The following is a 15,282-nucleotide window of genomic DNA, read 5'->3' on the forward strand; positions in this document are numbered from 1 at the left end:
CTAATCAACTGAGCCGTCTGGCCGCCCCTCCAGAAGCTCAGCTACAGCTCCTTGTCTTCAATCTAGTGGTGGAGGGCGCAGCTCACTGGCCCATGTGGGAATCGAACCGGCAACCCTGTTGTTCAGAGCTCACACTCTAACCAACTGAGCCATCCCGCCGCCCCTGCTCCCAAATCTTTTGAAATTATAGTGAAGATAATTTTGAATTTCTGGGCATCAAGGAGGCAAGCACTAATCAGGTAATCCAATTTGACATGAAAGAATTAAGCTTGAAATGGGTTTTCTTGAGAAGCATAGGGATAGGCCACCCCTCCCTAAGGTGGTCCAAGAAGTGGTGTTATTTAGATGCACAGGATCTGGGCTTTTCCTGACTTCAAAGTCCTTTTCTGACAGGTAACTTGAGCTCGCCCGTATTCTGGATCAGGTAGGAGCAGTTCAGGACGTGGAAACAAGTGCTTGCCGGGAGGAGCCATGGTGGACCATGCCTGAAAACTTTTACCTTCCATTGGTGTTTTACATGGAAGAGGAGCAGGAGGAGCGCATCTTTGGTGGGTGACCTTTGCCCCTTCCCCGCCCCATCCCTCTCTTCTGCGGCTGCCAGCCTTCCATCCGTCCCAGGTCTCTATCCCGGAACCACCTCCTGCCCATGCTGGTAGTTTGTGGTCTCTCCTTGGGTTAACGGGCCGCCTTGAGGCAGACCTTCACCGCCTTGAAGTACAGAGCCACCCCCTCATTCAGCTGGAGGGGTGGCTCACAGCCACAGGCCAGAAGCATGTCACCATAGTCGGACCACCTGAGGCCAGGCAGTGGCGGTTGCTCATCATCTGGAGCATGGAGCTGGGACCCCGACCAGCACGCCCGAGGTGGACGTCCTTGGCTGACTGTAGTAGACAGCTTGATGGTGGAGGTGCACGGCATCTTGGTTTCTTCAAGAATTAGTTGGGTGGCTGGGAAATCCAGGTGTTGCCTGGAGCCCTTAAGAAGTAGGGGCCTGAAGCCAAAGCTATTTTCATGGTACACAGTCTGGGGGTTATGGGAAGGTAACAGCGAGATGTGGATGAGGCATCCAGGAAGGCCTGGGCTAGGGCAACACCCCTCAATGTTCCCTTGGGGGTCCTGGCCTTCAAGGGGTCCTGGTTGTAAGTTCTACCTCACCAGGACACTCCCCACAGGTCTCGAGATGCTGCAGCATGTCTGGAGCCAGCCACTGACCAAGGACGACCTGGCAGCTGCCGCCAGCATGCAGTTCTACCCCACAGCCCAGCCTTGCCAGTCAGGATGGGCAGGACTGTCCATCCCAGGCTTTGTCAGGCGTCCCCTTACCATTGGTTGGCTCTTCTAGATTCCATTAGATTTCACTCTGTAGGTAATAAAAGATTGATCTCCCCTGGGTGTTGAGATGTGAGGGGAAGTTTTGGCTTAGCCATATTGAGAAAGATGTAAGGGCGTTTATGTTGAATTTGTAGCCTAATCTTGTTCTCAGACCTTATAAGCATGTCTGAGAGACATGTCTCCTAAACGTAAGAAAATGTTCTATGGGCAAAGATATCCAATAAAATAAGTGAATCAATGTGCAAAGCCTTTGGCGTGCTGTCATCTTTCCTTTGGATAAGCTTATCTGGTGCAGCAGGGGCTTCTGGGCTGGTCCGGTGCTAAGATCTGGGGAACTGTGATGCACCACCTTTGCTGCCTCTGGGAGGCAGCCCCGTAAAGGAGTAAGACGCAGAAAAGACAGCTGTTTCACAAACTGCTTCTCTCAGACCCAGAGCCTGGTCAGGCTGCTCTGGGTTGAAAACAGAGGCTTCTAGAAAAGAAAGGACCCTCCTAAGAACCCCAGGACCACCCTCCCCAGCCCCGTACCTTAAAAAACAGACAAATGAGAGAAGAAAGGTGTGTGGAGGGGTGTGTCTAGATGAGACAAAATGGTCCCACCCCACCTGCCTGGGGAAGTACGTAGGCAGCCAGGCAGCCTGGCGAACATTACGTACTCAGGCATCGTCCTTGACTGCCAGAAGTTTGGGGGTAGGATTGGCAAACGGGGTGGTTTCTGGAGCAAAGGATTCTGAGGTCCCACAAGCCATGAATAAATTGATTAGTAAGGCTTCCTGAATCTTCATCCCAGAACTTTCCTGAATGCCAAATCCATATTTGGCTCTCTCTACCCGAGATTATGGCAAGCTAAACATGTCCTCACTTGAACACTTCCTCTCCAACTTTTCCCAGCAGCTTGTATATCACGAGGCTATTGTAGACTCCAGGTGAGAGAAGATGGTGCCATAACTACAGTGGAGTAGTGGAAGTGCTAAGCAATGGTTGAATTTGTAATACATTTCAAAGCAAGCAAGATTTGCTAATTTCATGGTTTCTGGCCAGTTATTATACAAAAGTTAGATCAGGTTCATGGTAGAAAAACACTAATCTGTCTGGAAGAAAACCAAAGCATACTATTCTCACAGGAAATATCATGCTTCCTCCCTAATTGATAATTTAAGATTAATGGCTCATAAAATAAAAGGAAAGCTTTTGTGTGTTAAAGACACTTGCAAAAAGACTATTTTCTCCCTCAATTAAGTTTCACACAAGAATTATTAAATTAACACTCTACCTGCTTGTTGCTGTAATTCTGATGTCTAAATCCCAGTCACAAAGATAGCTGTGTGGGCACAGCTCAAGTATTAATGTTCAAACAGTGGAGTGAGACTAAATGCATTTAAACCTTATCTCTACCACGAAATAGCTTTACGATCTTTGGCAAGTTACTGATTTCTCAGTGCATTAGTTTTCTCATCTAATAGTAATTACCTATAACTATACAGATATAGAAAATATATGTATTTTGCCTACCTCCATTCACTGACTTTCTTCTAACAGAATTATAGTTTTGTAAGTCTCTCCTTACTAGTTTCAAACGGGGAGTTCTGATTGGCTTAAGCCAATCAGGGCATACAAATGGTGACTCTTACCAGGTTCAGGAATGAGCATGTGACCTGTGTTAGTCTAATTAGGTGTCAGGAAAGGATTGATATTCCACAGTTGAGTGGAGGGCTCCCCACGTCCTCACCTCTCTTGTTAGATGTGATCAAGGAGGTATGTGGTACCAATCGCCACTGGAAGCCATCTTGTGGACCGTGAGAGGAACCACTAATAATATCCTGCAAACAAGGAGCAAAGCAGAGAGAAAGAACCTGGGACCTTGATGATGTAATTGAGCAAATTATACTCTGCCTCAAGCCACCCTATCTCTGGACTTCAGTTGTGTTAGATAATAGAATGTCTTTAATGTTTAAGGTTGTTTCAGCCAAGGTTTTCTTATACCGATAGCCAAATGCATCCTCACTGATACATTACCTGTGGTAATGTGGTGAGGATTAAATGAGATAATACTTGGGAAGCATTTATTGGCACAATACTGGGCAGTAACTAAGCATGGTGTGGGGACAGAGTCTCAGAGAGCAGTTTCCAGGCTCTCGGCCTCACGTGGAAAGGTGCTGGCTCGGTTATTAGATGGCCATCAGCTGTAATCAGATGGCATGCACTGTGACTGGGTGGCCGTCAGCTGTTACCAGTTAGCCATTAGCCACTAATACAACTGCTGTGGCTACCCTGGAGGGTGGGTTGGTTGGTTTGTTGGCAGAGAAGCGGATGGTGGATTGTGGCTCCTGCTTCCTGTTCCTCCAACCGAACCGCCAGTGAGAATATAGTGGTATGACTTCCCTATCTATGGCTCCATGGGTGCTCCTTTTTGGCCTCACCATATCCTGTGTTCTTGTGCAGGGAACGGGGCCAGAGACCCTGCATTACACAGGGTTGTTATTCTAAAGTCTGGGATCCAAAGACTCTGTAAGCCAGCTCTGGCTGTGGGCCTGGTAGGCACCGGTAGGATACAGAGTAAAGAGAAGTGGGAAGCAGGAATGTGGTGTTATAGGACGTACAGGGGAAGGGTGATGAGACTTCCCTTTTTCTTTGGAGCCCACAGTGAAGTTGAGAGAAGTCAGTCTTCCCAGTGAGTGGGCAAAGTCTAGGCAGGGGCATCATATATAGGGTCTGAGCCAATTGTGTTTGGGGGATGGAGAGGGATGGAGGCCAATGATGCTGAGGCCTAGGTGGGAATGAGAGAGGGGCTGCTCTATTAGGTCCTATAGAAACGTGATGACTAGTTATTTGGCATTAATTAATTTCCTCCCAGATCTCTTTAGAAAAGTACCAAGACCAAATATATGGTGATGGAAGGAGAACTGACTCTGGGTGGTGAACACATAATGTGAGATATAGAGGAGATTACAGAATTGCACACCTGAAATCTATGTAACTTTACTAACAATTGTCATCCCAATAAACTTTAATTAAAAAAAGAAAACAAGAAAAAAAGAAAAGTACGAAGACCTTTAGGAGAAGTAACAGATTAAATCTGTGACAGTATGAATGAAGCTTGATGGTCACTCTCCTTTTGACGGAAAGGCTTCTGAAGTTGCGGGTTGGAAGTTACTCTAAGGCCCAGGGAGACCAAGACACGTTGATTCATTCAACATTGCATGCCTACTGCATGGCACAGTGTAAGAAGCCTAAGTTGTAATGTGAGTGAGATGTCTGGGGGATCTGGAGTGACTTTGGGCCCAAGTGAAGACATTTCAGGGTGATGCTCAGGAGGAAAATTTGGGCAGGAGATATGTGATTGGCTGGGCTCATCCTGCATTAGTAGTTGAGATCACAGAGAAGACCACCTGGGGGAGAGCGTGAGGGGTGAGGAGAAAAGGGAAGAGGGGGATGATGGAATCTATGGGAACACGGACAGTTAAGTGGTAAAAAACAAGAAGGAAGTTGGAAAAGTGAATAAAGATGATTGAGCCAGACAGGTAGAGGACAAACTGGGAAGCAGTCTTAAGAGAAAGAATGGTTACAGTGTCAACTACCTCAGAAAGGCCAAAAGGGATGCTGATTGACTGTGTCCATTGAATCAGTTTCTAGAAGGTCTTGGATTAACTCATAGAGCAGTTTTTCTGTGGTGTTGGGTAAGCATGGGTCTGTCACGTGCCGGTTAGTGGATAGATGATGTAGAAATGGAAAAATCTTATATAATTTATTTTATAAATAATTTGGTTCTAAAAGAAAGGTGAGATAGAGAGTAAACTACAGAAAGGTACGTTCTTGAGTGTTACTGGTAACAGGGGAGAAGCTTATTCATGTTTATGCGGGGAAAGTGAGAGTGAGATGCTGCAGATATGGGGAAGGAAAGGGGTGACAGGAACCCCCCCAGGGCCTTGGGAATCCAGAGCAGAACAGACTTCCTTAGAGGTAGGGCGTTCCCATCCTGGAGTGGCAGAGGCTTCCCCCTAAATCCTGCCCATAGTGGGACCTCTGGTAATGGGAGGCAGTGCTGGAACATCGCCCAGAGGGCTCAGATGAGAAGCTTCAGAGGTGCTCAGCATCATCTATGACCTGGGATGTGTGTGGGTGATGTTCTCATGATTCACATGAGGGTGAGTCGTGTCCTGAGCTGTATGTAGCAAGAAGAAGGTGTGAGTATCATCTCCTTGGGGCCACGGGGCTGGGCAGGGATTGGCAATCCAGGAATGTAGTCACAGCAGTGTAGGCAAAGGAAAGGGAAGGAAGAAACAGCAAGTAATGGAGAGATAAGTATCACTAACAATAATAAAAAAAGCATATCATGGGGCTGGCCCAGTGGCTCAGGTGGTTGGAGCGCCATGCTCCTAATGCAGGAGTTGCCGGTTCAATTCCCACATGGGCCAGTGAGCTGTGCCCTCTACATCTAGTGCTGCCGTGGGACTGCCGTGAGCTGCTGCGAGTGGCCAACTGACTACTGGCGACAGACTGCCTCAGCTGGGGAGGAGGACAAGCCTCATAATACCAGCATGCGCCAGGAAGCTGTGTCCTACACAACTAGACTGAGAAACTACGGCTTGAACCGGAGTGGTGGACATTGGGGGAGGCGGAAGAAGGGGGAGAAAAAAGCATATTGGTGTAAAGTTGAAAAAGTCGGTGTAGTTGTGACAGTGTGTGGGAAAACTAGAACCCTCCTGTGTATCCTAGAGCATACTCTAGGATGGTCAATAAAATTGTGATAGAAATGAAGTGAATCATGTGAATGGGCAAAGAGAAATATATCAGACCAACGTAACTTTGGAGTTACTATTTATTGGTTGGAACAAGAAAATTTTTTCCGTTCACCAGTTTTGTGGTGCTGTGATTTTCAGGTCAGTGCATAAACCTATAGTTTGCACATAATGCATCTGATAAATTTTTCTGATTTGAAATGTAGTAAAAACCTCAATAATTTGGAATTAGGTAGGCTTGGAATTAGGGTGAAGTCTTATTGTAACTAACAAAAATAGAAAAATTTTAAAAGAAACAATGTTTACTGTGCTAGATTCTTAAAGCATTTGAAACCCGGTGAATAAAAATGGCCACTTCAAGGTCTGGGAGCCTGTTTTTATCAATGGTTAGGATAAAATAATTGTTGTTAGTGTATTTTCCTTTTAAATGGCAGTGCTGAGAGGTACTGCTAACGTAGTTCCTAAAGTGTTTGGAAGGAGCTTATACTTTTAAAGTTGGTCAAGCGAGCATGTTCCACACACAGTTTTATTTTCACTGGTCTTTCTAGAAGGTGGCAGAATAGGCACACACTGGATTGATCTCGTTAGAACCATGTTGGGAAGTGCCCTCATATTACCCCCCAGGGTAACCCTCCTTCAGTCTTCTTCCTCCTGTGTAAAACACCTCTGTTAGCGCTTTGTTGCTTTATGTTCTAGAGTTCTAACATTCTCAGTGTCCATTAAAATAACTCCCTTAGAATTAATCATGGAGACGCAGTGTAAAATTGCTAGTGGAACAGAAAGAATGGGATTTTCTAGGGAAGAGGGAAGAAAATCCCTTTTGGAGCAAAAGCCCTTCCCTGGTAAGGCAGAGCTGAGTAGGTGCTAAAAATGGTAATTCTGAGTAGCAAGGGACTGCAGCATTTGGGTACCTGCCTGGTCCCCATTTCTTATCATTTGTTTAGCAAACCCTTTTATTATAGTTAACACAAAGCTCACATACATTGGTATCTTAGTTTTGACATATCAAACTAAAAAAAAAATCAAATTAATTTCAAATTATTTTTCTTATGACCCCCTCAAAAACATTTACAAACCTCTCCCCAAATTACCAATTATTTCTTCAGCAACATTGTGAAAAAATATTTTTTATATTTTAGCTCAAAATTGGTGTACAGGCAGTTCGGTTCATTGCCACCACTCAGTTCAGCACCAACCAGTTAGTTCCAGATAAAAACAGTCACATTAGCTGTTTATAGACATCTTTTTAATGTTTTACTTTAAAACAAATAATCCCAGTAAAAGAGAGCAAAGGAAATTACATTTTAATGGTAGCTTGAAATGGATATGGTATTCCTGATTTGTTTTCAGGAAACAGACAATTGCATTGTCATACATGACTTTTAGAACTGCTCACTTAAATGCACATAATTATATTAAGTTTCTCTTACAAAAACACAACCAAGTCATTTTAAGGCAAAAAATATCAGCTTCTAGGGAGATAAGTTAATATTTATGATATTTTCTTAAGTGATTCATTAATTTAGTTGCTTAGGTTTCATCATTCCTTATAGTTTTGCTTTGCACATGAGCGTGAGATATTAGTCACTTTGTGCCTGATTTCCTCCTTTTCTATTAGATTTATTTTACCTGCAAATTAAGAACTTTCAGAGTCACTGAGTCAATGGGAGGTGAGAAAGGCACCTTAGAACAGGAGATAAAGACTTTAAAACTCAATAAAGTATCTTTAAACAAACTTGCTATGTACAGATATTAATTTAGTTGAACACAATGCAAACATTTAAATCACACATAGCAACATTTTTAAGTTAACCTCATATCAGGGATGTTTGCAATTAAGTATCAGCTTGATCAACCCTGCATGTTGAAGAAGGCAGACAACTTGAACTGAGAGAGCATGTGGCTGGCTGCTCAGTGCTCAGCTAAACTGTGCTTCAAGACGCCATTTGGGATTGACCAATGGGACTTCGCTAAGTGTAAATGGGAGACCCCTCAACTCCACAGAGAGTAACACAACAGACAGAACCCTGCAGTTTTCACACAATACAACTATCTTTTAACATCCAAGAATTTTTGTGCCAGAATAAGATAGACACAAAATGGCCATGGCTTCAATGAATAAAAGTTTTTCATAACATGGTTTATCACATTTTTCTATGATTAAGACCTCACTGATGTTTCTAGGTTTTGTTTCTGAATCTTCTGTCTTCGGCAATGCTGGATGAACTGTTCTGCATTTGAGGCCTAAAGAGGCCTATGGAGGGGTCTCCAATACATTCAGAATTCCTGCTGCCAGTGGGGTTTGACCCAGGACAGAATATGTCCAAGAATCAGTGCTCCCTGAAAGTTGCTGCCTCCTTCCTCTTCCTCTTCGTGCCTGGCAGGTGTCTGGCTTTATGTCAGTGGAGGTGTGCGTGTGTGTGCTCACGCGCGTATGTGCAATCCCTTCTGGAGGGGGTATCACAACTTCAGGTTGGGTGGAGACATGGGTAGATTAAAATTTGCATTTAATAATTTACTAAGACTCTATGTTTCCAAAATGAAAATACATATGCTTTAAAAGCTTGACAAACTCTTTTTAACAGGAGTGGAAAATTTAGACTCTATCTTCTGTGTGTCTCTAGCAGCCAAGGAGATTCTGAACAATACACCCCAGGGGAGTGCGTCAGAATTCAGGGGCGGGTGAGAAGAGGAAGCTTTCAGAATTTCAGTGTCTATCAAAAGGGACAAGAATTTTAAAAAGTTGAGAAGCACATTTTAGGCAGAGTGGAGAAGTGGTTTACTTGGGTATGGAAGCTGGTTAAGGCCTGGTGAAGTTTAGAAGCAAAATAGTGGCAGGAAACTGATAAGTAATTATGGAGAAGAAAAGTAAGGAAAGAATCAGGGACGGAGAAGGCCGGTTGTGGGAGAGCTGGGAAGGATTGGTGGATTTCAGGGCCTCCTCCTGCCTTTGGGTGCCTAGTTGATCTTCTGGGGCTGCTGAAGTTTTTCTGGAGGCAGCAGTATCTGCCAAGGGGCAAGGGGGTGGTGGGGGGGAGACTTTTTTTTTTTTTAAAGGAGGGCACAGCTCACAGTGGCCCATGTGGGGATCGAACTGGCAACCTTGTTATTAACACCAGGCTCTAACCAACTGAGCTAACTGGCCACACCATGGGGGTGGGGGTGGGGGTGGGACTTTCTTAGAGTCCTTCTGTGGCTAGAGTTGAACTGAACTGAAATGCTACCTCACTTCTTCCCTTTTGAAGGCCATCACCTTGGCTGAAGTTCTACTGATCTGAGACCGCCAGACTGGTTTCTAATGAGCAGTCAGCATCGCTTGTTTTCAGGTCAGTAATTTTTCATTTTGTTTCTCTTGGGCTTTTTGCTGTCACTGTATATGAGGATGTGCTTTGATTTGCGGACCCTGCCAGTGTTACCTGGCTTCCAACTGTAAATGTTTATGCCAGGAAGCTGAACCATTAATTTCAAGATTTGGGGCAACATTCTTGGGGAGAATAGAAAATGTTCACTATGGTATAAAAGGTAAAGGAGGTTTAGTTTGAGCCTTTCATATGCAAAATGTACTACATAATAGCAAAAAACATTCAGGGCATATTAAAAAATAAATACCTTGCAAAATTCTCTGTTTATATATAAGAATAAGACGTTTAGGTAGTTGAATTCCTTAGCAGTATTCATGTTCTAAAAAAAATTGAATACTTTTATTTTGGTTTCTTTCTCTCTCATTGCCCTTTCAGGGGAAATCAACTTCTTGAACTTCACTTGCTTCCCGGTATTGTGTCTGGGCTCTTCTCAAGCCTTTCCCATCTCATTTTCACTCACATGACTCATTCCCTGGGATGCTTCCTATGTATCACCTTAGTGGGAACAGCTCCTCACGCTTCCCCTTTCTGTGGGCAGTATTGGCACGCTTGGGGCGGCGCCATTGCAGAGAGACCAGCTCAGGCACACTGGCCTTCTATTGATCAGCATTACACCTGCTTGTACGGAAGCTGACCACTTACAAAATTGATTCAGCCATTAGGGAATATGTTTCTATGAAGTCAACTGTGTCAAATAGTCCGTCTAAATGCCCCCTGGCTCTGAATTTCAGGATTTGCACATTTTCTAATTGAAGAACATTCTCATCATAAAGAACAACATGAAAATGATGTGCAAAATTGCTTGCCACAGCGTTAAATCACCAAAAGCACACAAATTGACATTCAAATTACATTAATAATAACATGACTGAATAGGAATGGGTTGGCAAATATATCTTGAAATAAGCAGCCATTTCTATTATTCCCAAATTCTGTTTGACTCGATACCTTGTTAGCAGCCACTGATGATAGCCATTGTGTTTAAATATACATGATGGCCTAATTTTGAAAATGCATTTTGTATTTAATTGCGAAGCAGAAATGGCTGAAATTTGAAGGTGTTTACTCCCATAATTTCAAAATACAGAGTCAAATCTTCTAAATTACCTAATTTTCATACACCCCACAGCATTAGCGATGTTTGGTTTCTCCGTATTTTTAACTCAAGGTACGTTCCTAAATGAGCGGGTTAATGCTGATGTACCTTGGAATTTCAGCCATCCGGAAACATGCATTTTCATGCAATTAAAAGATTATAAACCGCCTTTCATGTTCTTCCTGATTCTTGCAAATTCCACTTTAGAAGGGCTTTCAAAATAGTTCATGCAATGATATGTATGGCTAAAGGAACTGCTATGCCTAGAAAGAAAATGAGAGACTTATTTCAGTTTGACATGAGGCAAGCTGAGGGCATCTGGACTTTCTCCGGCCTTATAAATGCTCTGAGATGACTGTGACCTTCCAGTCCTTAGAGAGTCTGAGGCAGGGGCAGTTTCACTGGCAGGCTGCGGCATGGCATCAAAAGTGTCCGTCTCGGTCTCCTCCAGACCCACCTCTTCATCAGTTATAAACAATTTGGATTCCCTCCATTTGGGATAAAAATCTTGGCTGCCTCTGGAGCCACTTGACTCACTCCCTGAAAGTTGTATATTCAGTTCCTCTGTTGACCTGATCAGGTTTTGTACAGACAAAGATTTGCCCAAGTCCTTGGGCACCACGGGATGGACAGACAACAGAGTTTCTCCTCCCATGTCAAAGCTTTTCCTCAGAGAACGGTCCTTGGTCAGACTTGACTGTGCAACCTGAACATTTTCCTTGGAGGCAACAAGGCAGGTGGTGACATCAGAAATGCTTTCCTGTAAGCCTGCGGGGTTTGGGTGCAGGGTCTCTGGTTTGGGCAGGTGCTTGATGGCTGGGAGAGGTGGAGGGATCTGTAAAGTTGTGGGGGCTGCTGGCTTAGGTGCCGCGTTTATTTGGTTTGCAATGTTGTTGGTGGCTGACGCTGCAGAGCCATCACTTTGACTCATTGGCACCTGTGTAGCTTGACTGTGCAGAGGAGGGCTAAGCGCATAGAAAGTCTGAGCGCTGAATTCATTTGGCGTCAGAATGAACTGCAGGCCTCGAGAGATGTTGGCACTGGCTGATCTGGTTAAGCAGCCACTGTTCTGTGCGGAGCTGGACAGGTCTTTGCTATCCACGGGGCTTTGATAGTCAGAGGTTTGTTCACATTCAAAAGGTGGGATCTGGAATGAGGCCAAAGTGAGGGCCGAGGCGGAGCCTTTCCGGAGGACCTGTTGATATATGTCTAGTAGGCAGTCCAGCTTGGACTCAATGGACTGTACCTAAAAATGGGGAAAATGGTTACATATGAGTAGGACCTGTTTTTAAGAAGGGGATTCACGTCTAGAATTAAAAAATGAAGTCAAGTTGTGCCAATATAGTTAAATATTGAGTGCAAAGTGTAATGCAGTCCTGACACTTAGTACCAGTTTAGAATGTGACGTCTGACTGTGGTGGGAGGACCTAGGAGGAGGGGATGCTTCGGCCTCTACACAAGCTCCATGGGCACCCCTCTCTCCCAATTCTTTAAAATGCACTCGTGGCCTGTCCTAAGCCTCTTCTCTGCAGACATTCTGGACCTCCACTGCACTGTAGTAAGGAACTTATTCTCTAATAAAATCAAGACCTTAAACATCAATCTAGGTGATTCTGAATTTAAAAATAAAGGCACAAAATGCTTCAGAATTAATACCTAGAATATTTATGATTAAATTGGGAGAGCAATTTGAATTCTAGAAAATTGTCTTTGTAGGAGGTACAGCCTCAGGGTTAACAAACATTCAGTGTATCACAACAGCAATAATGAGTTTTGTTTTTTTTAAGACTGACCTAAAAGAGAGACAATGAAAATAACCAAAACAAATAAAAAATACTTTTTATCTTACTGTTGAAAATCTACAGCTGCTTCCTGTTTGATGAGATGACATTTTCTATTCCTTATATGGAAATCCAAATGTGTTACAGAACACTGTCTAACACAAAGAAAATTTAATTTCATTCACTCTTTCTTGATTTTATTTCTTTTTAAATATACTAATCATTAAAATACATCCAATTGCCTATAATAAGTTTTGATTAAAAAAAATTCTGGCTAAAAAGTTAACCAGTATCTTTGAGTTGTACCTGTTTTTCAACCTTGACCACCCGGCCGAGCATACTGAGGTCATCTGTAGTCTCATGTTCTGCTGTTATTTTCTCCCGGCTCTTCTTATCTGATGTGATTTGCCCTTTTCCAAGAATTTGATCAACGCTATCAGAGAAAGAGGAGATCTGATTATGAATGCTGAAGATAGAGGTTGCTCTGGGCCAGAAAGAAGTGTTTCTAAAGAAAAACTAAACACAATTATCTTTAATTTATGTACGATGAAATGAACTTGTTCCAGTTGATTTGCTTAGTTTCTTAATGTGAGAATTACATATGAGATTAATTTTCTCTTTATTTTGGTCCATGATGCAAAATTGTTTTAAACTACAAAGCAATTTGTCTGTTTCCATCTCTGACCAAGTAGGTCCTGCATTCAACTACTTGAAATATTACAAAATCATAATTATGATTATTTCATGTTAATAGAATAGATTATTCCATGAACATTTATTGTATTTCTCATAATGTGGGAGATAAGCAGATAAGAAAGCTACTGGAATTCTATTTGGAGAATATACTCTACATGAGCTAGATACACAGGGTTAGTTCTGCAAATTCTTTAGCAGTTCAATTTTATAAACACCTTGGGAGCCACAGATACTTCTATTAAAGGACTTAGAAGACCGTAACCACCTAGGCGAAGATTGTAACATGATCACAGGATGAGTAAAAATAATTTCCAAGGAGAGTTGATCAGCCTAAATGGGGGTTACAGTTCTTTCTTCTTTTTACAACTGAATTATCAGGAGAACTGACTCGACTTTCCACTTTACTTTGTCTGCATAGAAATAGAGGCAGCTCCTACCTTCTGTCATGACATCTAGTCTATGAAATTGAAAGCTCAAAAGGATAGTGGTCATTATTTTATTAATATCTGGATGTCCACAATGCCTGGCACACATTACAGGCTCAACAGTTATCTGCTGAATGAATGAATGAACGAATGAATGAATGAACAGATTGTGATTTTTGTAATTGATCAATAGGTGTTTTACTAAGGGCCTAGTATATGGCTCACCCTGGGAGAAGTGTGCTGTGAGCATATAAACAAATGTTTCAGACTCAGTCCCTGTACTTTAAGAACTGTTCAATCACAAATGCTGGTAATTTGTGCCTGATAGTAAAGCAAGATTCTTAAAAAAAAACAACCCAAAAACCGAATTGACTAAATATTTTGGCTTCAAGATAATACAACCACACAGTTGGAATAACATGGTGAACTCATTCCTTTTAATCACTCAGTAAGCTGCTCATTGGAAAGACAGTGTGTATCTAGCATCGTATAGGACAGGGCATGAAGGGAGGGAGGGTCCAGTCTTAGGCATGAGCAAGGAGAACAAACTTGCAATCAGGAAACAATACAAAAGCCAACCAGTCATTTTCCAGTCTCAACTCTGGCACAGGATACCAAGATTCCATGTGCAGTTATGGCCTGTAATAGATTCTAAGTGCTGTAGGAGGTTGGAGAAGGGGAGGGTCTGTGTTCGTGGGCTGGGTAGTCGGGTAAAGTTAACGAAGGAGAAAGACTAGCTTATTCCTGAAGGATGGTTAGGATTAAGATAATAGCAAAAACAACAGCAGCAGCAATAATTCAAATGACACCAGAGCAAACATTCACATTCATTGAGTGCTCAGTTAACTTGTGTTAACTCATTCAATCCTCATGACATTCATGACAATCCTATGAGTCAAGCTCTAACATTACACCCATTTGTACAGATGAGGAAACTGACACACTGTAGAGTTGGAGACTTTAAATGCTTGACTTACATCCTTAAATACAATCTATGTTAAAAGTAAAGTCCAGTTGTCCACTAAAAATGAATTAGAAATATGGAATTTAAGAGTTTTTCTCTGCTACAGACTTCCTCCCAGATAGTTTCTATGCCTTTCCTTTTCAACAGGTAACATTTTCCTTGCTTACCGTGTTTGAAGGCTTTTAATTCTACACAACATGTCCAGGTGACCAGCAGAATATTGTTCAATGACATCTTTTACGTCATATGGGCGTAATGTTTCTTTAAACTTCCGTTTTGCAACATGAAATTTCATAATTCTGTAAGAGCAACATATTACATATTAATCTACATAACTTTGTTAAAAGAAATTATGAAAAGAGCTTCCTAGTAAATATAAGAAACTCTGGGGGAAAAAGTCATGCATCAAATTATTTTATGGAAATGCAACATAAAAGCCTGCGATTATAGTGGACAATGTAAGAATATCTCATGTGAGGCACATGTTGGAAGTAGAAAAACACACTGAAAAAAGAGACTAAATACTAAGTGTTGTACCTTGTTAATGTTCATTGAAACCCTGAATTAAAATAAAAGTCAAAAAGCAATTCTACCTTTTTTATGTGACCCCCAGAAGTCCAAGATATAACATCTAGGGATTGCATCCCTTATAAAATATAAAAGTTGTTAAAAGGGTCTTTTATGTAATGATTCATTTTTGAGATGCAGATGTGCAGATCTGCAAAACTCTCTTATTCTCTCTAGAGAAATGTACATTTGTATAGAAATTTATGAAATTTTTGTTTCATAAATTAATTATGCAGAATTCTGCTCGATTAGCGGGCCAAGTTCCTTTTGTTTCAACTAAGCTTGGATGTCTAAGCTTTTCATAATTAGAGACCTCTTTT

General features: G+C 42.3%; 2 protein-coding genes across 3 annotated transcripts in view; one reads left to right on the forward strand and one right to left on the reverse strand.

Moving 5' to 3' along the window:
- Nucleotides 1-274: 274 nt before the first annotated feature.
- KHDC1L (KH domain containing 1 like) lies at nucleotides 275-939 on the forward strand. Its single transcript, XM_088796326.1, is given in 3 exon segments — nucleotides 275-319; nucleotides 404-572; nucleotides 698-939. Coding segments are annotated over 3 exon segments (456 nt in total).
- A 6,356-nt stretch (nucleotides 940-7,295) lies between these two features.
- The window catches only part of KCNQ5 (potassium voltage-gated channel subfamily Q member 5), a 532,270-nt gene continuing 524,283 nt past the window's right edge, over nucleotides 7,296-15,282 (reverse strand). For both annotated transcript variants that reach the window (XM_019749337.3, XM_019749338.3), the window contains 3 exons: nucleotides 14,563-14,694; nucleotides 12,617-12,743; nucleotides 7,296-11,775 (listed from right to left, as the gene is read on the reverse strand). In XM_019749337.3, the coding sequence (XP_019604896.3) occupies nucleotides 10,813-11,775; nucleotides 12,617-12,743; nucleotides 14,563-14,694 (1,222 nt within the window). In that variant the 3' untranslated portion in view covers nucleotides 7,296-10,812. The remainder of the gene's footprint in view (nucleotides 11,776-12,616; nucleotides 12,744-14,562; nucleotides 14,695-15,282) is intronic.

The sequence above is a fragment of the Rhinolophus sinicus genome, chromosome 2 (assembly GCF_057876585.1).
Source record: "Rhinolophus sinicus isolate RSI-liver-muscle chromosome 2, RSI-T2T, whole genome shotgun sequence".
NCBI classification, from domain to species: Eukaryota; Metazoa; Chordata; class Mammalia; order Chiroptera; family Rhinolophidae; genus Rhinolophus; species Rhinolophus sinicus.